The following is a 23,482-nucleotide window of genomic DNA, read 5'->3' as shown; positions in this document are numbered from 1 at the left end:
TCAGAAGGCCTCCCAGCTAAGGGCCACCCCCCCACTGCCCCACTCAAACCGGCTGCTGGGGTAAGGAGCTCAGGTAAGTGCGGAGCTCAGGGGAGGGAAGAGAAGGGGGGTGAGGCGGCCTCAGAAGGGTCGGCCCGGCCCCTGCCGGGCATTTTTTCCAGAAAGCACGGGGCAAGCTACCTGGAAACTCGGAGGCAGGAACGTCTCCCTTCTGGCTCGGCCTGGGTATCAGTGGGTGTGACTGGTTTGACAAGAGCCCTGAACCAGATTTAATGAAGCCCCAGGAGGCACCAGGTGGCCAAGAGTTGGGAGTTCACTGAAGCTGCTCCCCTTGCCCTTGCCCTTCCCAGACTGTGCCCAGGGCAGAGGGCTGGGCTTGGAATTGGGAGGCTCCAGGGACCACAGCTGCTGGCTCTGCTGGGTGGGACCCTTGTTTAACCTCTCTGAGCCTCAGTTTTCCCATCTATAAAATGGGGCTGATCATGCAGCTCTGCCCTCATGGGGACATTGTCAGTGCCATAGGAGATGCTGTTTGTCGGGCATTTCAGAAAAGTTAAAGAGCTGAGGAAAGAGGCCCCAATTCAGTACCGGCTGTGCCCAGTTGGGTGACAGCCCTACTTCCTATTGGTGCAATGGGGCAGGTCAAAAGGCACAGCCTAGTATCCAATGAGTGAGTTCGTCCTCCAGGTCCAGGCTTTCTGGGTCAGTCGGGGAGGGATCCCTCAGTGCTCCGAAGAGATGGCCCCTTGGCTTTCTGGGCTCCCCAATCCAATGGGGGGGGGGGCTGTGGGCCCAGCACCAGCAGAACACACCCACCCAAGGTGTTCTGCCTGCAGACAGTGCTGCGGCTGCTTCTTGGCCTCTGGCCCCCTCGGTTCGGCGGGAGGCTCCTTCTCTTCCCACCTCCTGGGGCTGGGTGCCAGGGGAGGCAAATTAAGGTAAAGCAGCCGCCTGTCTGTGCATGCAGGCCGGACTGGCACCCCGAGTCTCGAGGCGGCTCTAGAGCCGCTCACAAGGTCCATTAGCATGACTTGGAGAGCCCAAGCCAGCCTGGCCACCATGGCCTGGGAATCCCACTGGGCACTCGGACCCACGCCCGGCTGGACCCGCTCGCCACCTGGGCCAGGTCTGTCTAGAAGGATGTTAGTGCTGGCATTCAGGAGCGCTGCTCTAGCCTGACCAGATTGCCCACCATGGCACAGAATGTGGCCCTGATGTGAGTAAAAGCCCCTCTGGCTCCTTCTTGTAGCATTTGAGAGGCCAGAGGTTCTTAACTCTGTGTGTGTGTGAGACAGAGACAGAGGGAAAGAGAGAGAAATGGATGCATTTCTTTGGCAATGTCTACTGAGACCTATGGACTGCATGGCATAACATAACATAAATTAGGATTTAAGAAAGGAAATTCATTTATATTTAAAAGCCAGTTATAATTTGCCTCAGTTTCCTCATCTGTAAAATAAGCTGGAGAAGGACAGAGCAAAGCAGTCCAACATTCTTTGACGAGAAAAACCCCAATGAGGTCATCCAGAGTCGCCTAGAACGGAAACAACGGGGCCACTGAAGCCATATTAAAAACAAAATAGAAGTTTTTGCAGTGTAGGGGGAGAATGCTGGGTTTAGAGGGAGAGCCACTAGTCAGGCTGCCCCCTCACGGGAAAGGCAGGGGGTCACGTGGCTGGCCGCTAGACCTGGGACTGACCCCCCTATAGTCTCCATCCCAGGCCCTGCCAAGTAGCCCCCAGTGATTCTTTCTGCCTACTTCCTGCCTGTAAAATGGGGGTAACATTTGTTGGGATTTTGGGGGGGATTTTTACCTGGCAGGCATTTTGCAACCCTAAAAAACCCTCTGTCAGCCCTTTGTTCCCACTCAGTGATATTGAGTGATGCCAGAATCACACACTTAACCTCGCTGACTCAAAGTGAAGAAAGCTGGTTAAGGCTCCAGCAGGACAGATGTTTCACTGTTCCCTCAGGGGTGGGCAGGGAGGACTAACCCTAAGCACCTACTATGTGCACAGATGAGCAAGTCTTTGGAGTGTGTAAGGGGCAGAAAGTGGTGACTGGATGGAAAACGTTTCTCTTCCACCTGGATCTCATTGTATTAAACAAAGTCACTTCATCAGGCAGCATTTAAGTGCCCCTCCTTCCAGGCACCAAGCTAGGAGCTGCGGCTGGGATGATGTCTCTTTTTGGTCCCCCCCAGGATCTCCCAGGACTTCCATGGCCCCTGACTCGTTCTCCCCTGCATTAGTCTGGCCTTTCCTTCTATTCCTCTGTCTTTTTCCTAGAAATCCAAGAAGGGAAATCACCAATTCATAATAAGGGGTTCGTGGCAACAGAAAATACATTTAAACTAAAGCATCAGCCCCCCAATGTTATGACTAAGGAGGGAAGTTTCAGAACTTGACTATGGAATAGAGCTCCGGCCTCTCTCTGGGTCTCAGTTTCCCCACCTAAAAGTTCTTCCCCTCTGGCATTTTGTCAGTTCGGGGACCTAAATTTAGCTCAAAATATTTTTATCATGAAGTTAATCATAATTGCTGCCCATGATACTCTGGTCATAACATTAAAACCCATTTTACAGATTCTGGAAAAACTCCCTCCACTTGCTTCTGACAGGAGTGATGTGCAAGATCCTATTGTATTAAAGAGCAAAGCCATAATGTGAGACCAGCTTTTCGGGCCCTCAATTCTAAGGGATTTTTATGATTATCTTCTCACCACTTGGTAGAAACTCTGAGGTTCCTGCAAAGCACAGCTCAGGGGTCACCTTCTGAGCCCACCGTCTCCCTCGTGAAACACTGTTCCTTATAAAACCCTCTTTTATTCATCCCTTGCGCATGATGCCGTTCTTCCTCTCGGTACTCAGAGCCGTTTCCCACAGCACAGTGTTAGTTCTTTGAATAGAGAGTTTCATTTTTGGTTTCAATATTAAGCCACTGAGTCATCATTCAACATGGACCACAGAGAATAGAAAAAACCAAACAAACAAACAAACATACATCAGCAATGTCTGCCTTAAAGAGGCTCCTTCCTATTGGGGAGAAGGTTTTTCAGAATGACCAATCATCAGAGGAATGAGCACTGACTGTGGTCACATCTGGAAGGGGCTCGGAACAGCCAACATCCATCTCCAAAAGATGGAGAGGGTGGCGGCCTTCGTTTGAGAGCCTGAGCGAAGACAAGGAAACCAGAGCCGGAGCTTCATGTGCAGGGCAAGAAGGTCAATCCGGCCAGAAAAGAGATGCAGGAGAGAAACCTGAATAGCAAGAAACGCTCCTCCTTCCCTCATGAAAGGGATAACAGAACAGACATAGACTCTTCGGCTGCAGGACAGACAGATGGACAGACACAGGAGCTTTAGGAGTAAAGACTGAGCGGCTCTGGGATGAGTGCGCCAGAGGTGGGGCAAGGGGATGACTGAGTGCAACAAAAGCCAACTATTAGCCTAAGCTAATAAGGAGGCAAGCGTTGATGAGATATTATGCAGATGAGAGCCCAAGGGGACAAATGGGAGAAGGGATATAGAGGCAGATGCTCTCCTGCCTATTGCAGGGCTTGTGCAAGGTAGGGACTTAATAATAAGTGTTTGTCTAATTGCATTTATAATGCCAGCAGTAATGGCTGAGCACTTTGCTAAGGTGATAGAGGACTGTTCCTGGAAGCCGGCCATCACCAGGCAGTTGGAGTATGTTGCTCAGGGGGTACTTAACCTGAGATATCCCGGAATATTCTCCATTCCCCGAGAATCCTGGCTCAGAACAACAATCTTGTGGACTTGAGAGTTCCATGGAAAACAAGGGAACCAGAAGCCCAGTTGTAAAAGGCCAGTGAACAAAGCTGAAGCTGTGGCCTGAGCCTCAAGGCCTCCCCCCTAATTCCGAGTTCCAATTAAGTCCCACCCACCCATGTATCTCCGTAAATCATATTCTGTTATTGTTGTTTCAGGTACAGAAGATGAAATAAAGGTTCATTAAACACCAAACATGGCCTTGCTCATGCTGATGGGGCTCTTTTTAGGGGAGGGAAGAGAAAGGGGGGCTTGAGAAGGAAGTCACCTCCCCGAGACCTTCTTCTCTTTCCCTGATCTGCAGAATGATGAGGGGCGAGGGAGCCCCTGCCGAGCAAATAGCTTCTATAAAATGGGTTTTAATCATAGTTTTGAAATGGCATCCGAGAGACCTACGTAAAGTTAGTTTTCATTTTAAAGTCCAAAGAAGGTGTTAGAGGCTGAAAGGATGAACCACAAAGTGTTGTGTGTAGTTTTCTCCCAAGGGGGTGAATGTCTGCTTCCTAACAGAGCAGAGAGAGGTTCTGGGAGATGGGCTGGCAGAAGGCGGCTGCCACGCTCCCTCACGATGAAGGGCCAGGCGACGCTTTGAAAGACTATTTGGACACATGCTGGAGAAAGGTCTGAGGTCACAGTGGGATAATCTCTTAGCAATTTGGGATTCTGGGAACCAGTGACCTGCTCTTCCTGCCTTTGTGGTGGGGGAACATGGGTAGATTTTAACTTAATGGAAGGAAACCCTCCCTGACATTTATAAGGACTACCCAAAGGCATGATGGGTAACCTCGGCATGCGCTGGAATGTTTCTTCCCAAAAAGATATATTTGTATGAAATAAGAGCAAACTATTTATGGGACCCACTTATTTTATTAATTACTGAAACAAATTTGAAAACCTCTTCAGTGTAGTTTGTATTAAAATTCTCCTCTTTAATCAGTTTTCTTAGAGGGTTGGATTTGGAACTAAAGATGGGGGAGATCTAATTAAGATTTGGGTAAAGTCACTGGAGGAGCTACCCCACAAACAATTGAGTTTGATGCCTGTCAAATTATAGTTTGGAGACTTGACCAAAGACAATTAAGTAGTTATGACAAGTAAACGCGACCAGATGGAGAAAGGGTTTTATGGGTCTACCCGGCCAACTCGGAATAATGATGGTTTGGTGTGTGAGCAGCAGGACGCTCGCTTAGTGGATTCATGGAAGAGGGCATCCTTATTCAGGTAGGGATGCGGTAGATGCTAGTTTGGTGTGTGAGCAGCCAGGACGCCCGCTTAGTGGACTCATGGGAGAGGGCATCCTCATTCAGGTAGGGATGGGGCTAAATGCACTTTGAGCTTCCATTCCAGCTTGGACATTTTCTGAGTCTGTTATGATTTCTGTTGTTCTTTGATTTCATCATTTAAAAGAACATCTTGCCTTTCCTGTCCTAATAATTTCTAGTCCTAAAGAGAAGTGAAGTTACAAGCCAGTATGTGGTCAGGTCCTCTTGATTCTAAGACCCAACCCCTTCCATCAGGCTGACCTCTCACCCCCATCTCTTCCTCTCTTTGTATCTGTCTCTGTTTCTTTGTTTCTTTCTGTTTCCCTCTGTCTCTCTGTTTTTCTGTCTCTCTCCCCCTCTCCACTGTCTCTATTTTTCTGTATGTTTCTTTCTATCTCCTTTTGTCTTTGTCTCTCTCTTATTTCTGTCTCTCTCTGTCCCTCTGTCTTTCTCTCTTTGTATCAGTCTTTCATTCTTTGTCTCCTCTGTTTACCTTTGTCTCTCTGTTTTTCTGTCTCTTTCCCTCTCTCCACTGTCTCTATTTTTCTGTATGTTTCTTTCTGTCTCCTTTTGTCTTTGTCTCTCTCTTATTTCTGTCTCTCTCTGTCCCTCTGTCTTTCTCTCTTTGTATCAGTCTTTCATTCTTTGTCTCCTCTGTTTACCTCTATCTCTCTTTCTGTTTTTCTCTCTCCCCCCTCCCTGCTCCCTCTCTGTATGTTTTTCTGTCTCCTTATGTCTTTGTCTTTCTCTATTTCTGTCTCTCTCAGTTCCTCCGTCTCTATCTCTCTCATTAAATGTTTTTAATCGTGGCCTACGTTGTTCATTACAAAATGTCATCTGCGATAATAATCACAGCCTCGTGGAAACGTGAATGCTAATGCTCAGTGATTTTTCAATTCTTTCTAAGGTTTGTGGACACTCCCGCCCATTTCTCCTGGAAGGAAAGTTACTATCGATCCACCATGTCTCAGAGCTCCCAGACAAGTGAATTCCTCAGCCCTGGTGTCTTCCAGCACATTTGGGACTTCTTGGATCAGTAAGTATTAGAAAAACAAGACAAGTTCTGTGTCGGGCTCCTGAGAGGGCTCAGAATATAGGCGATATAGGGCCCATTCCAAGCACGGAGCTAGAGGAGCTCTTCCTTGCTCCGAGTGAGCTCATTTTCATGGTCAGAGGATTGCTGACATTTGAGTAGAGAGAATCTCTCTCTTGGAAGATGGGTTTTCATTTGTTCTGTGAATCCCTCAGCCCTAAGATCCAGTAAGAGCATAATAGATAATGCAGAATCGTGTCACATGAATGGCGGACAATGCCTCATTTTGAGATTTTAGGTCTTCTCTCCACCAGTAGAGATTGTGACCCCTGCATGATTTAGTTGCTGATATTCGAAAGGGACTGTAGCCCTTCCCTCCTTGGCCAGGCCAATGCCCAGGCCACAGACACACCATCCTTTCCTGACTTTCCATGACCCTTGTCCAGCTTGGTCCAGGGCCTGCCGGGATCACCTGGGAGTCGCAATGAGGTGTCGTTTCAGAAGGTTTGGATAGAGTTCTGGCAGGGGAGGGTTTGCAGTCAGATTTCAGGTGATTAATATTGCTGCTTTCAAATGGTCAGAATACCTCTCCCACTTCACATATGTCAGCAAAGATTCTCATCTTCAATTTCCAGAAGCAAGTGACAGTGATTAGGGTTGAAGCTACATAGATACATTAACAGGACCAAGTGGAAAAGAAAATGGTGGGTGAAAATGCAAAGGTCAAATCTTAATGAGCTCCTAGAGTATCCCCTAATGCACAATGTCCTCATCTACTTCCTGATCCCTAGTTCTTCTTCCTATTTGCAATCCCCCCTCTCTCACAACTAACTCACCTCTATATTCATTCAGACATGCTTCCTCTACCTCACCTGCTAGAGAGAAGTGGGGAAAGAGAAGGGGAGACGTTGGGGAGACAGAGGGAAGGAGACACTGCCCTCCCAAAGTTGAGCTCTGTGAATAGGCAGTCCCCTCCATTATGGAGGGCATAATGATTAGGGTCTCTAGAAAGTCTCCTCACTCTAATGTCTTTGCAAGTCACTCCCTGCTCTGGTGTCATTCCCTTGGTTTAAAGTTTCTACTCAAGGGGGAAAATAAATTTATACCTGGGATTAAAACACACACATACACACACACACACACACACACACACACACACACACACACACACACACACACACAAGTGTACGCAATCATGTGTCCCTTAGTGGGAAGGGCTTTCTCCAGAGTGTAGATTTTAGCAAGGGGAGTGAAATGTCTAATTTACAAACTAACATGGTCAGTGCCTATCTATCTCTATCTAACTATCTATCTATCTATCTCCATCTATCTATCTCCATCTATCTCCATCTCTCTCTCTATCTATCTCCATCTATCTATATCTATCTATCTATCTATCTCCATCTATGTCCATCTATCTATCTCCATCTATCTATCTCCATCTCTCTCTATCTCCATCTCTCTATCTCCATCTATCTATATCTATCTATCTCCATCTATCTATCTCCATCTCTCTATCTATCTCCATCTCTCTCTCTCTATCTCCATCTCTCTCTCTATCTATCTCCATCTCTCTCTATCTCCATCTCTCTATCTATCTCCATCTATCTCCATCTATCTATCTCCATCTATCTCCATCTCTCTATCTATCTCCATCTCTCTATCTATCTCCATCTCTCTATCTATCTCCATCTCTTTCTCTATCTCCATCTCTTTCTCTATCTCCATCTATCTATCTCCATCTCTCTCTCCATCTATCTCCATCTCTCTATCTATCTCCATCTCTCTATCTATCTCCATCTCTTTCTCTATCTCCATCTCTCTATCTCCATCTCTCTCTCTATCTATCTCCATCTCTCTCTATCTCCATCTCTCTATCTATCTCCATCTATCTATATCTATCTATCTCCATCTATGTCCATCTATCTATCTCCATCTAGCTATCTATCCATCTCCATCCATCCATCCATCCATGTATCTAATCTATCTATCTATTATATATCCTGTATATCAGTTTATCTTTCTATCTATCTATATCTACATCTAACTATCTATATCTATATCTCTGGAAAATCCACATCCTGTAGTTCTGATTACAATTCTATTGAGAGAGCTTTTTCTTAACCCTCTGCCTCCTTTACTCAGGAGATGTGTTCACAGATGAGCTCACTTGCTTTGTATCAAATGGAAAGCCTGTGAAATCCCAAGAGCCCTTTTACCAAGGATTATCAACAAAGTTGAGACCCTGAGTTAACTAAATAGTCTGGTTAGTAGAAAACTAAACTGAAATGCAATTCATTCAATGTTGGCCTTCTCTGCTATGGCCATGGGTTAGAATTTGACCTCCAATCGTGATCTTTGGTACTTGTGGAAGATGACCTCCACCCCTACCCATCACTTTGCTGACTGGGTTGACTCTATAGGAAACACTGGGAATCTGTGCAAGCTCCCCAGTTTCAGATTGAACAGTGGCAGTTGGAGGGGTTTTCCCCACAATGCTGTCTTTCTTTTCTGGACTTCTGGTTTTATGATATATTGAGTCAAAGTGAAAATAACATTTTTTTTAAGATCAAAAAACAATGTGGTATATTACATGGCCAGGCTATCAAAAAAAAAAAAAAAAAAAAAAAAAAAAAAAAAAAAAAAAAAAAAAGCACTGTGATTCAATAACTGGAAAGATCTTGCATTCAGGCCATTGCCCATTTTACAGAGGAGAAAAGTGAGGTCCAGGTGGGGAGTAGTATGACTGGGCTAAGGTTTTAAAACAAAAGTAGCATGTTGAACTCAGAATCAATGATGCTTCCTGTAGGACACTGTTCCCCTAAGACACATCCTTGCTGTTGAGGTGAGATTCTTCAGAAAAGAGACTTTTCCTGAGAGGACTGTAATGAAAGGTGGAAATAGCTTAGAGGTGAGAGAGAGTAAAGCGGTCATCCAGGGTGAGGTGGGGATTTAGTGAGAAGCACAGCTTCATTGCTGTTTTTTTAAAGATATGGAGACTTCCATGTCTCCATCAAAGTCTGCATTTCATCTCGTTATCTCTAGACATGAGGAGCAAGGGGCTTAGAACGAGTGTGAAAGCGAGACAGCCAGACAGAGAGAATGCTGACCTCAGAAATAGAAAGGTCCCCTCTGACCCTGAGGGGCTATGTGAATGTGGACAGATCACTTTGCCTGTCAGTCCTCTCGGCAACATCCTAAGACTATGAACTCCAGAGAAGTGGGTGGAAATCCCCTCACGTGGGAGTCCCACTGTGTGGGAAAAACAAAGACCAATTCACATCCTGTTAGCAAAGGATAGGAATAACCTAGAAACTACCAGTGAGCTTTGGGCCGGCAAACTGCTAACTTTGATGTCTGTTGGCGGATGGCCTTATCACCAAACCCAGGCTTCAGGTGAAGGGCCCCCATGCAAGAGGCCCCAGAGGCAGAACTGAGCAGTAGAGAAGGGACAGAGGAGCCACCTGAGGCTCCAGGTGAGTCAAAGCTTCCTAACAATTGCTAGTGCTCTTTTTTCAGGGTAGATCACGATCCATCTCCATCTGTTTATTCGTTGTGATTCTTTTGCCCAAACGACTTCCACCCTAACTCCATGTAGATCACAACCGAGTCCAAGCCGTCTCTTCAATCTTGTCCTTCTATTTTCCCATTCTCAAAAATCAACTAAATAAAATAAAATAAACTTAACACTCCCTTCTCTTGAAAACCCTCTGTTTCTTGGGCAATGCCCCTTATGCATCAGCCATCATTGGGAATGTGTCAATGATCGCTGCCTGTTGGGTCACCTACATAGAACGGAGGCTCATAGAGTCTTACGGCTACCACTTTGCAGTCACTTACTGCTAACTCTACACGCCGGCCTTGGAACTCTCAGGCATTGCTGTCCTCTTGGGGCAAGGGGATTTTTCCTGGCATCATATCTAAAACTTGCATCTTTGAAACTTTCAATCATTGTTTTTTTTGGGGGGGGCACATGGAACAAATCCCTCTTTCATCTGACAGCTCTTCCCGGCACAGACCCCCAGTTACCATGGCATATAGTAGAGGAGACTTCTCTTCTCCACAGTGAACATCCTCCTTTCCTTTTCTCCATCCTTTGCTAATGCGCCTAAGAGATTAGGAAATAACAAAATGAGGAAAAACTCAGATTCTTTGTTAGCTCTTAAAGTTTAGATAGGGTTAGAAAAATGATTACAGGGGATAGATCTGGAGTCAGGAAAACCTGAGTTTAGATCCAGTTCCAGACTCTTACTAGCTGTGTGACCTTGGGCCAGTCACTTAACTCTGTCTGCCTCAGTTTCCTCATGTGTGACATGAGCTGAAGAAGGAAATGTCATACCACTTCAGTGTATGTGCCGAGAAAAGCCCCAAAAAGAAGTCATCAAGTCAAACACATGCAAAAATTATTGAAAAACAACAAAGTTTAGCATTCCCTAAGGAAGAAAATGTTAGTTCTTTTTCCAGGATATCTTGGCTTCTCACCTTAGTCTCCCTAACTTCCCCAACCCCTGGAGAGATCCAGATTCTGCTGGATTCTCTTCATGGAGGTCACCATCCCTTATGCTTTCTGATCATCAGTTCTTTGCTCTGCATGCTCCAGTGTGATGAAGGCTCCCACCTCTTCATTTGGGCTGCCCACAGATATAACCTCAGGGATCCTTCCCATGACTTGACCTGTCAGGTCTCCAAAGCTCAGGTGTCTTAGCATGTCCAGATAGCTTTGCCCAGCTCCACCCGGCTGTTCCATGGAATTTTCTATTTTTATCCCAAGTCTCTGGAGACACCAATTATCATTTCTTTTAGCCCAAATTTGGACTGCCCAGAACTGTAGTTCTCCCCTGTTGGAGCATTTCTCGGGACTTCCTCCTTTTCCTGCCACATGATTTCATGTTGAATTCTGCTTTGGCAGAAATAATTGATGTCAAACAAAAGATACTTTTCCTCCTACCCTTCTATATTCTTTGAGTCAAATTTTCTTTATTTCTACAAGAGAGAGAAAAAAGGAACGAGGAGGGGGGGGCATCTTTTGTGTAATAGATGGTTCTATCTTTGGTTTGCATCCCCGACATGAGAGTAATCTGAATAGTTCCAGTCCAGCCAGAAGCAGAGTGGGAGGCTAACATTTGTGGACAGGAAATTTGGGTGAAATTATAGGATCCAACAGCATCCGGTGTTCCAACCCTATTTGGCCAAGAATCCCCTTGTCTGCATCCCGACTGAGGGAAGTCCAGCCTTTTCTTGAAGACCCCTAGAAGAGATAAAGAAAAGTTCTATCTGGAAACCCATTTTGGACCAACTCTGAATGTGCCTGAGCTTTTCTTCCCCCTACATCTAAATGTTCCTCTGCCTGGTGCTCCTAGTTGTAGCCTCTACTCATCTGTAAAGGGACAAGAGACAAGACTAATGAACTTGCTACAGATTGATGAATCTGTATAAGTAGGTAGAGAGATCCCTGTTTTCTTTGGTCCTCAGTTTCCCCCTTTGTAAAATGAGGAGTCTAGACCAATGACTTCTGGTGCCCCTTCTAGTTCAAAAGTAGTCCACTATTTCCTCTTTCTGGATCCAAGTTTCTTCTTCAGAAGTTGGATTATATGATGTCCCCTTCAAGGTCTGTGCTTCTGGACTTTAGCAATCCTGATGTAGTCTTGAGGGAAAAAAGGATTCCAAAGTACTGTTCTCACAGTAGCTTTATTTAGTAGATAGGACATCTTTTTCTACCTATTTCACAGATGAGGAAGCTGAGGTGTGGAAGTTGATTGGTTTGCTTTGTGGCCACACAGGTCAGTGGCAGACTCTGCCTCAGATTACCTTGTCTGTGAACCATGTATTCACTTTGCAGTAATTGGCTGGGCATTCTGCTCTCCATCATGGCTTGCAGCTCTCTGATCTTCTGCTTACCAACAGCCCTACCAGCTATTCAATTTCTCACTCTTTCTTTCCTTGTTCCATTGGGCCACTGTAACAAACTATTTAAAAATAATAACTAAGATCTAAATAGCACCTGCTCTGTGTGATATATATATATATATGTATATATATATATATATATATATATATATATATATATATATATATATATATATATATATATATATATATATATATATAATGTGTGCCAAACACACATTACAATTCCTATCTTGCGAAGATCTGGTCTAGCTCCTCTTGTCAGAATAAGCAAAAGTCCTTGCCCCACGTGTGGACACCAAATGTGGCGTGCTATCGTCTCCATAGGCTGCTGGATCGCTCTCTGGGAAGAGATCTGCTGTGTCTACTCAAATCTCTCAGACAGATTCTTCTTTCTGTAGTGAACCGTTGTCTCCAGGCAGTTGCTGTTAACTCTTGTCCAGAGAAGTGACTTCCCTTCCTGCAGAGAGCTGCGTCAAGCCAGATGTAGTGTAGAGTCTTCTCCTCTTTGACTCTTATCCTTCTCCAGTGCAATCTGCTCTCCAGGCCCAATGTTGTCTCTTTTATCCTCCCAGAGAATGGGTGTGGGTTAATGCAAGGGCTTCTGGGAAGAACCACTTCAGCCAATGAGCTTGCTCCTTCTATCAAGTCAACCTGAGTTCTCACCTTGTAATTGTCCAGACAACCTGAGTTCTCACCTAGTAATCCTAACACTATCTTATTTGATCCTCACTATAACCCTGTAGAGTTTTTGTTATTTCTCCTTTATTCTTAATGAGGACCATGACCTCAAGGAGATGATGTTACAGCATACAAGTGATTTACTCAAGAGAGGGCTGAACAGAGTCATGGGACTCACTTTCTCCTCCAGAGCCATCAAAGATGCTACGTGCTTAATTTGAGGGTCAAATTTGTAAAGCTCGGTTCTCTGCCGAGGAAGGAGGGAGCCCTCTGACATTTTTCTCCAAGTTTCCAATTATCTTCAATTGAACTTGGCAGGCAGGAAGCAGTCACTCTGTGCCAAGCTCCATAATGGGGGCTTAGTAACAGCCCAGTGCTTGTCATCTCTACCATGTTCTTTGTCGGAAGAGCTCCAGTAACTCGTATGGCCACCCATTTCTGTTTGTGATGATAATAGCTCGCCATTAGTACTGAGACTCTCATCTCATGATCCTCCTTTCTAAGGCTTTTTTGGTTATTTTAAAAATAATACTTTTACTAATCTGATTAAATTGTTTAACCATGGCCACTGAGGTGGGAGTGAGCCAAACAAACACTCAATTGGGAAGGAATGGGAGTGGCTTGTAGGTGGAGAAAGTTGATGAGTGACAAGTCATGATTGACACACACTCCTGGCCAAAAGAGGATAGAACACACCCCTTACTGTTATGTGTGGGAGTGGGATGGGGAGTGGACAAGATTGACAGGCACCCGCCCTGCCTAGGGACAGCACCCATCTGGTACATTGGGAGCTTCTCCCTGATATCCAACCTAAAGCTTCCTCTCTGTACCTTTTACTGCTTATTCCCAACTGTACCAAGTGACCAGAGAAAACACCCTCTTCTTCCAGCTTCTTAATTTCTGGGCTACTCCATCCTCCAATAAATCTCTTGTCTAGTTGAAGTATCTGCAATTTAAATTCAAAAGTTCTGATTGTTTCCAGGAAAGAAGGGAGGGAGGGAGGAAAGGAGGGAGGAAGGGAGGGAGGGAGAGAGGGAGGAAGAGACAGAGAGAAAGAGAGGAAAAAGAAGGAAGGAAGAGAAAAAAAACAGGAAGGAAGAAAAGAAAAATGGGAAGGAAGGAAGAGAAAAAGGGGAGAAGGAAGGAAGAAAAGAAAAACAAGAAGGAAGGAAGAGAGAAAAAAGAAGGAAGAGAGAAAAGGAGAAGGAAGGGAAAAAAGGAGAAGGAAGGAAGAAAAGAAAGAAGGAAGGAAGAAAAGAAAGGAGAAGGAAGGAAGAAAAGAAAGGAGAAGGAAGGAAGAAAAGAAAGGAGAAAGAGAAAAAAGGGAGAAGGAAGAGGAAGGAAGGAAGCTAGGGAGCTCTCACTTTTAATTTTAATTTTTTCTCGCTCTTTCCCCCCTCCCCTAGATACCAAGTAATTTAATATATATAACATGTGCAATTCTTCTGTACATATTTCCATCATCATGCTGCACAAGAAAAATCAGATCAAAAACAAACAAATGGGAAAGAAACCAAAATGCAATAAACAATAACAACAAAAAGGGTGAAAATACTGTGTTGTGATCCACACTCAATCCCCACAGTGCTCTCTCTGGTTGCAGATGGCTTTATCCATCACAAGAGCTTGGAGCTCAAAGGCATATTTCCCAAAGCAGCTTTGTAGCATGTTGAAGTACACTGAGACCACTTTCAATTGTTACAGAAGTCATAGAAAATTGGCTCAATCAGTCAGTGAATATAATTCTAGCAGATAGAGTGACGCTGATGACTTTCTAGAACGCTTGCCTCCCTTAAAGCACTAATCAACACATCACCCTGTGATATCATTGGTCCAACAATATTACCCAACTACCTTGCTCCAGGTACTATGTTAAGTGTTGAGAATACAAACAAAGGCAAAAGATAGCACCTGTCCTCCAGGAGCTAACAGTCTAAGGTAGGAAGGTTGAATGGAGGTGGGAAGAAGATCATACGGAAACAAAGCTTGCTATTCCCATGAATCACTCTGCCTACACATTGCATTTCTTCCTAAGCAAGCATTTCTGTGTGACTGTTATGTGCCAGGACTCGTGCTGGGAAGCAGGATGTTGAAATGTTAGCATCTACCACTTAAAACTGGATGCTTACAAAGGGGTCAATAGTGCCACCATTTTGCCTTTCACTTAACTTGGCCGAAATTTCAATTTCTCCATTATTGTTTTGCTTTCTAAAGAGTCAAAAAGAAAAAGAAAGTCCTTTAAGTCCAGGGTCCACTCCAAAGCTGTATGGATTTCTTGTTAGAAACTCTGATCTCTGAATTATGCTTCAAAGCATAGGTACTTGAGTCCTGTGTTTGCTATAAACATATAGAAAAACTGATAGCGGTGGATGGATAGTCTTTTTTTGTTTTCCAAGGATGATCTAGCAACAGATTTTCTGAAAATCCTTTTAAGAAATGACCCGTGAACCAGTCTTTCTATGAAAGACCAATTAATCAAATAAAATTCTAATATAGTCCCCAATAGTGGCAATCATGGCAGAACTGACAGGGAAACAGGATGCAGTTGTCCCAGGATAGGCAGAACCACACTGTATTATGAGAGAGCACATTTAAATTGAAGCAATGACCAAATCAGTGTGTGTTTAATAGATTTTTTATATTTCATAGAATATAAACTCTCTGAGGACAGGGAAGATTTTATTTTTGCTCAACTCCTTACACATATTATTGTGAATTGTAGATTGATTTGACTCCCTTCTAGTTGTAAATCCTAGATTTCATAAGGTTTGGGGAGGAATTATTGTAGAAAGCAAATCATGTGGAAGAATTCACATTAAACACAGTTTCTTTTCTGCTTGAACTCATTCAAGATCACGATGATTATTTGGTTTTCTTTCTGGATGCATGTATGTGTGTATGTGTGTGTGTATTCTCATTTTTATTTTCCTGTGACTCCTGTCCAGGCCGATATGCTCTGTGCAGCCCATCGATTTGAACTTTATGGACGAGCCCACGGCAAATGGTACCACGAACAAGATTGAGATCAGCATGAATTGTATCCGCATGCAGGATACCGACTTGACTGACCCAATGTGGGTGAGTGGTAGAGAGGGGCGGGCCTTTGTCTGCTATTTGCTTCTGTCCATCCACTTGGGGTCTTGCAGGGTGACATCCCAGGGGGAGGCAGCTCAGGAGGGGAGGGCTTTTGCCAATAACCTCCATTTTCAGTGCAATTTCACATCCTCAGAGCATGTAAATGACCTTTATCTCACTTGAGCCTCCTGAAAATTCTGTGAGTCAGGCAATCGAGATCTCATGACCCCCATTCTATTGAAGAGGAGACTGAGGGGAACAAAGCTGGAGGCATTTGCTCCTGATCCCCCAGCTTAAAAGTGTCAGAAGGGAGATTTAAACTGAGGTTTTCCTGCCATTGAATCCAGTAGGTCCCACTGCTTGTAAGGGCATATTCTAGGTGGAAAGGAATAGTGCCAAACTGAGGATTTAAGGTTAAAAGGTCTTCTGGATCACCAAGCCCAACCCCCTCATTTTATAGATGGAGAAGCTAAGTATCCCATGGGCACAAACAGTAAGCAGCAGAGCCGAGACTAGACCTCCATTGTGACTCCACATCTGCGCCCCTCAGCTCAAATCTCGATTCAGATCAAGAAATATTGGGAGGCTCAAATGAGATTATGTGCGTAAAGTATTTTGCAAACTTTAAACATGTTAATATGAGTATTAGGATCATACTTGTTTATGACACCCAATGAAGAAAGAGGTATAAAATGGATAATCCTTTTAAGAGTAATCTATGGCTGGCCATATAATTAAGCAAGGAGATAGGCGGCAATGACAGTTTCCCACATTGGGAGAGCAGAAAATTGGCTCTCTCCCGTCAATTGCAGGGAACAAGTCTCCATCTTGAAGGTCTGTCTTGGTCCTGTGTTTCTCGTTGATTGGCTCCCTTCTCTTTCAATAACACTTCGGAATTTTTGCTGTTCGGTCCAGCTCCATCCATCGGTGGTTAGACATTGGCTGGTCTCATTTGGAATTTCTAATCATTTTTGTTTATTATGAACAAAAGTAGGAACGGTCTGTCGGGGAGGGAGATGTTGGTCAGTCCTTCCATATTTTCCTACAATCAGAAGACCCTTAGGGAGGCATCCAGTAAATGGTCATTAATTTAAATAATTGGTGGCGACATTGAGATTTTTATATCGTCTGTCTTTCCCTTCTTTCCTACCATTCCGTTGTTGCCATTACTGCAAATAATGAAAAGCTGTTGTGCAGCTCGGTGGTTGCTATGTGATTAGGATCCCTCAGTCCACTTGTTATGCCCTAAGCACAATAATTTAAGGTTTAGTCACTTTCCCCAGCCCTTGAGTGTTCTGTGATTTTTCATTTATTGGATGTTTGAAGGATGAGGCCATTGGGCTTTGCACAGGATTCTTAACTTTCAGAAAAGTGTGTTGCTTGTAATTAACAGCCATAATCACAGGAAGGGAAACCAGGATCTCCTGGAGACTTTGTTCCTCTGTCACGTTGTGAGTGTTCCTGCAGGTCTTTGTTTCAGAAGCCTCCACTGCGCTCTGTCTCTATTGGTACAGCTCGGTTTGAAGACCTAGTTCAGGGATCACCTCTGCCAGGAAGGCTTCCTTTGATTCCCCAGTTCTTTCCTTTTGAAAGGAGAGCTGTGTAATTGTACAGATGAACAAATTGAGACTCGCACAGAAGACACGATAAGGTCGCACGAGTAGCAGTGAGAGAAGCCAGGGCTTCTCCTTCCACTGAGCCACAGACTCAGCCCTTATCATCTATTTCCCCCAAAGTAGGTGTGGAACTTTCCTCTTAGCACAGCTGCCTCGGGCTTATTTGTGCCCATGTCTTACCCCTTTGGATGAGACAGTCAATTTCCAAAGAGCATAAACTGGCTCATTTATCATCTCTGTAGCTCCAGTTCCAGACACAGGTTACATGCTAACAAGGGTTCATCGAAAGGAAGCTGGGATAGACATGTGGTATGAAGGAAATAGCACTGGGTCTGCAAACCAGATACAGGATCGGATCCTGCTTCTGCTAATATAAGTGAGACCTTGGGAAAGCTAAATCTACTCCCTCGCCCTCAGTTTCCCCATGTGTAAAATGAGATGGCTGAACTGGATGGCCTCTGGGGTTCCTTCCAGTTTGCAAACTGATCCAGTGTTGTTTTCCAGGCAAGAGAAGATCTGTCCATATATGGTTTTCTTAACCATCTTCTTTGGGAAAAGCCATTACTCCCCAGAGTCTTTCTGGCTTGTTTGCCATTAACAATGTTTCCCTCTAGAATCTGCCTCATCCTTTTATTTCCTGGGGCAAAGGCTGCCTCCCTTGCCATCCCTGTGAAATGTCAAATTCTCTCCTTGTTCCTTTTACTACCAGCCAGTTCCCCCATCTTTTTTTTCCCCCTCTAGTGGAAGGACTGCAAAGGCTTCAGACACCTGCTCAACAATGCAAGAAAACTGATCTTTTCTCTGTGTGTTTTAGATTTAGTTGCCATTTCATAATCAATTTTTCTATGAAAATCCCCAGATTTGGCACCTAAACACTGAACCCTACTAGATTTTGAGCTCCATGTTTTGGCTCCCCCCCCACACACAAAAAAGATAAATTAAATAATATCCTGAAGGAAACAACGAAGAGAGCAAGATGGACATTACTCAGATATGGGGGCAGGGAGGACATGAAGGGTCTATGGACGATGCCCCTTGAGGAGGAATGAGTGTTTGACCAGGGAAAAGAGAGAAACTAGGAAAGTCGGTAGCTCCCACTGGTTACTCGGCCCAGGATGTGCTCCATGTGAACTTCCTAGCTGTGATACAGGGATGTCCCCAGATGTTACATTACACTATTGCCTATAGACAGTCTATCCTCAAGAGATTTGGCTCCATGTGACTTCCCCCAATGCACACACACACACACACACACACACACACACACACACACACCTGCTATCCCCTTATCCTATTAACTATATTATAATAAATATATTTCTTTCATAAATATAATATCCTGTTGACTCTCTCTTTCATAAATATAATAAATATATTTCTTTCATAAATATAATATCCTGTTAATGCTCTCTTTCATAATGGCTTGCTAAGGATTGAATTGATTTGAAGTAGGGATGGCAATTTAAATTTATACCAAGTTGTCTCTAAGGTGATTAGTGGGCTAATATTTGAATAAACATTAATGGTGAAGTGTTAATAGATGGTAATGGTTCAAACTCTTCTGCTTTTCTGGATAAATGAATCTTTCAAAGTCCATAGTTCTGTCTTTAGATGCTTTCTACGTCTATTCTATGAGCTCATATACAGAGACCCCCCCAGATGTGGTGTGATGTTTATTTTGGAGGTAGGGGACCCTCAAACTTCTGTCCCTCCAGGGTCCTGCTTCAGTGGTAATTTTAAACTATGCCGTGCAAGAAACAAAGCATAAAATTTATAGTCAAGAGACTCGAGTTCAAATCTCAGTCTCTGTCTCATGCTAAGCTAGTGATTTAAATTTGGTTTCATTTTTCTCTAAGATCCCCTTCCACTCTGAGTCTATTATGGTTCTTTGGCTAAGGCGCTGAAGTTGCCATGCAGATGTTATTTGGGGGAGCTGACATGCCAGTCATAATTGGAAAATTAATTTATCAATTTAGCCGTGTAATCACCACTAAGTCCCTAAGGGAATGAGATCCAGGGTTAACACTTTCTGTTTGGACAGGAGGGGGATGCTAATAAAGAATTCCCAAGTAAGACTGATCTCAGCCGGAGGCCCTGGGAGAGGGAGAAAAAAAAAAGTGGTTGATGAAAGTTATCCTCAAAGTACTGGTATAATTCACAGTTTTGCCTCAAGCTGCCCAGCTGCATCTGCCTGTTTCTACCCCAGTCCCAAAAAGTGCCTTCACTGGGCTTAAGGATAAGTCAGCTTTCCCTTGGCCAAAAAAGTTCTGGATGGATCCCTTCCTCTAGCTTGTAATGTGACGGACACATTTGGACCCAAGATGATAGGATGGAGCTAAGCAAATGAAAACCCTCACATGGATGCAATCAATAACAATCCTGCCTGAGACTATGGCTATTCAGTGATGGGGAAGGGGAGAATTTCTGTTTCTCCAAGGAAAATTTCCAAGAGAAGTAGATTTTTCTAGCTAATGTTGAAATGATGTGTGGTCTGCCAAAAGATACGGTCTAGAAGTCACCAGTGTCGTTTCTAAGCAGCCAGTCGGGGTCCTCTGGGACCCTCCTGTCCCACTGTAAAATACAGAAGGAACTTCTTGTTTTACACACTCACAAAGAACACCCCAAGTATCCAAGTTCAGACTGCAACTGTGCAGAGCCTCAAATCCTGGGACTAAATCCTGTTTGGCTTCTGTATAATGTGCCAAAAATTGGGAATTCAGCCAAACATTTGCCCAGTTTTCAAGAAATATGACTCTGTAGACACTGCAAAGCATGTCAGAAATTTTAAAGGGGGGGGGAAGAATATTTTGAAGCCAAGAATTTCATATCCATTTTGATGAACTTTTGACATAGCTTCACCCTCTATAAACCATGCACAAAATTGATGGCTTGCCTGTTTTTTGCTGCTATTGGAGATGATGCAAATGGTAATGAATGGCTCCCTTTATTTTCTCTGTCCATGCATTGGGGTCAGAAAAGGGAACAAGGAGAGGCAGTGGACATGGGGAGTAGGACCAGGGTCCCCAGTGCTTTGGCTGACTTCAGCCTTAGTGTTCCCAACTGTAGGAATGGGCTCTCAGTCTTTTATCTTGGATGAGAATCTCTGCTTCCTCTCCCTGACTCTTCAATGTGATTTCAAGGACAGCATCCTCCTGATCCTCAGATGGTTTGACAGTGACTGCCTGGAAGGGCCCGATGTGACTGGGCCGAGAACAGGGGACCGAGTCTGTCCCTTCATGGAGCAGCCGCCATGTCACCCTGCTCACCCTGTTTGAGGTTGTATTCTACTGATGCCCCATACTGGTTTAGCCCAGTGGGGAGCCTTAGTGCAGGACAAAACTCTTCTCAAAGAGAAGCTTTATTTGGTTTTGGTTCTTCCTCCTCAGCTAGATTTTGGCTTGGGGTGCTAGCACCCCTCTTTTCTCAGCTTTGGCTCACCTAACAAGTTAATGGGTATGTCTCCATGTCTTTATCAAGGCATCCCTTGGATTTTGTAACAAACTGTTAGAGGAGCCTTGGGCAATGGATAATATGCCAGACTTGGAGATAGAAAGACACAATTTCCTGCCTCTATACTTCCTAGCTGTATGACCCTGAGCAAGTCATTTAGCCCTGTTTGCCTAAGTTGCCTTATCTTTAAAATGTGGAGAAGGAAATGGCCAACCACTCAGTAGCTTTGCCACCGTTCTCATTGTCATCTTCCCCTTCTACTTCTTGTCTTTCTCCCCCGCTTCTCCATCCCTATCCCCTTCCCAGCAAGATGAATTTCACTTATATGAGATAAAAGGAATACTGAACTAGGGCTAGGGGTCACGGTCTAGAATGGGCTGTTTTTAAATATCCTACGACTATGATTTATTTCTCAGCCTTAGGCCTATGTCTTTGTGTGACTGAACACAGGTTGACCTTTGAAGATATCACCGATAATACCACTGAATTAGATGGTGGCAGATGCTCATTTCTAAGAAGTAGGAGATGTTTCTCTGCATAACAACAAGGAGCAGGGTAATCATAGAGTCTCCCAGATACAGTTTTTTTCAATTCTTTCTAGGCTTTTCATCTATTGTGTCCAGCTAAAAAAAAAACAACAACAACAACAAAAAACAAACAAACAAACAAAAAAAAAAAAAAAAAAAAAAAAAAAACCCACGAACAAACTATCATCCAGCTAAAAAACCGACAACAGTTTCCCATTTGGCCACAGGAAGCTCAGGCCCTCTCCTGTTTCCATACTTTGGGACCTTGGACACCACCAAGAATACAGTGAACTCTTTTTTACTTTTACTGCCTTTTGACCTCTCCCCTTTTACCCTGATTTTGGCAACTCTCAGGTTGGTACTTGCCCGACATTTCCTGAGAACAACCAAGATGAACCATATCTCTTTGCCAAACCCAAAGATTCCCCACTCCCTGAACCAAAGGATGAGCTTTTCTGAAAAAAAAAGAAATGGGTGTGAGCTTAATATACTGATGGGTTTAATAATGCAACTGAACTAGAACAAATGTCAGAGGAAGTTGGCAGAGATTTCAATGGCCGTTTCCTCTGTGCTATACTCTGCCCTTCCTTGATTCAATAAGAACATATTGATTATCCTTTATTTGCACAGTGCCATTCTAAGAAAAAGGAAGGATTTTTTTAAGGACTTATGGGGCAGAACTCCACATATTCCCAGTGTGGAGCATTTCTTCCATCAACTGCAATTAGCAACTCTTTTCTAACTTGTATTCTTTAAGAATTGACTGGTGCATGGATAGATTACTTGCCCAAGGACAAACAACAAAATTCCAGAGCTTTAATTTCTTTAATTTTTATTTTTCTAAGGGTATTTTGATGTTCTAGGCTATTAACACCCCCACTACACTTTGCCACCTCTCTGATATGGAGGATGCCCCCAAAGGCCATATCTTCCAGCAGGAAAGATGGAGCTGTGAGCTAGGAGAGCCTGTGATAATTAGCAACAGAGGGGTACAGGCCAATAGGTCATAGAGGGGTCGGTGAAGAGGAAGAGGGCTAACTCCTGGCTCAGGGATGATGGTGGCCAGGAAACATAGAAGATGTCATGGAGCGGGCAGTTTGGGAGATGATCCTTGCAGCATTGGGAAGACCAGAGATGGAGAGAGAGAATAGGGGATAGAAGAAAATCCAATTAAGTTTCTCATTTTACAAAACCCTAAAGATGCTATACAGGGACACTAATGTCCAAGAACTTAAGGAACTTTACCTGAGGGAAGAATTGGGGCAGAATTCACACCCACATCTTCCTGAGTCTAAGTCCAATGTTCTATCTGCCATACTCTAAGGATTTCAGGATGCTGCTGCCTCTGGAACCCTAGGTCATGTGAAGCATGTTGGGGGCTGACCTTCAGTGTCTGAAAGCTATGCTTTGTTGGCTGAGGAAGGCACAATGGGCAGCAGCTCTTCCTGAGAGTCCCTCCTGTGTCCCTCATTACCCATTGGTTTCCTTTCTGGCCATCGCCTCCCCTCCATCCCAATAATGGAGCCAGGAGGATGGGCACTCGCTGCCAAGGCTTTGTTCCCAAAGGGGGACCTCACCTGAAGCCCAAGTATGCATTTCAGACCTTGAACAAACAGGTCGTTTCAGAGAAAGGGACAAAAGCCTCTGCCCACCTTCCATTTTTTTTTTCTTTTCTGGAAATTCACAAACAACACTTGACAGGTGACAGCCCCTCCCTAGAGAGGGGCTGTTTGCCTTTTACTTTGGAGTTTGGGTAACCTGCCGCGCGGGCTAGTGGGGAATGTGTTGCCTGGGGGCAGGTGTCTGCAGTGCTGGCTCTCCTTTGAAAAGAAGTCCTTCACCTCCTTCCCCTCTCTCTGGGGGTAAAGGGGAAGGGGAGGGCTCTTGGAAATAAGAGTCCTGGGGCAATTGTGTCTCACACCTGTCTTCAGTCTGACCTCAGTCAGGCTGCTGGGTCTATACTCAGGAAAAAAATTGAAGGAAGCAGAAAAAGAGTCAAGCAGAAGCTTGGAAGCATACCTGAGAGGCCACTGAGATGCTGCCTTCTCTCCTTTCTCCTTGAAAATCTGAGCAAATGTCATTAAGACTCACTACTAAGCTTTCAATAATGTTTTTCCTCTCAAGCCTTTCTTGTTCCTATG

General features: G+C 44.3%; 1 protein-coding gene across 5 annotated transcripts in view; it reads left to right on the top strand.

The window, feature by feature from the left end:
* TP63 (tumor protein p63) overlaps nt 1-23,482 on the top strand; it is a 222,072-nt gene that overhangs the window by 54,549 nt on the left and 144,041 nt on the right. For 4 of the 5 annotated variants that reach the window (XM_074297878.1, XM_074297880.1, XM_074297881.1 and 1 more), the window contains exons 2-3: nt 5,960-6,088; nt 15,619-15,751. In XM_074297878.1, coding sequence (XP_074153979.1) covers nt 5,960-6,088; nt 15,619-15,751 — 262 coding nt within the window. Of the gene's footprint in view, nt 1-51; nt 74-5,959; nt 6,089-15,618; nt 15,752-23,482 lie in introns of those variants that run through there. The other variant, XM_074297882.1, reaches the window with a different exon arrangement.

This window comes from Sminthopsis crassicaudata, chromosome 3 (genome assembly GCF_048593235.1).
Source record: "Sminthopsis crassicaudata isolate SCR6 chromosome 3, ASM4859323v1, whole genome shotgun sequence".
Lineage (NCBI taxonomy): Eukaryota > Metazoa > Chordata > Mammalia > Dasyuromorphia > Dasyuridae > Sminthopsis > Sminthopsis crassicaudata.
Note: the sequence above shows the minus strand (reverse complement) of the source record. Positions and strands in the feature narration are given on the sequence as shown.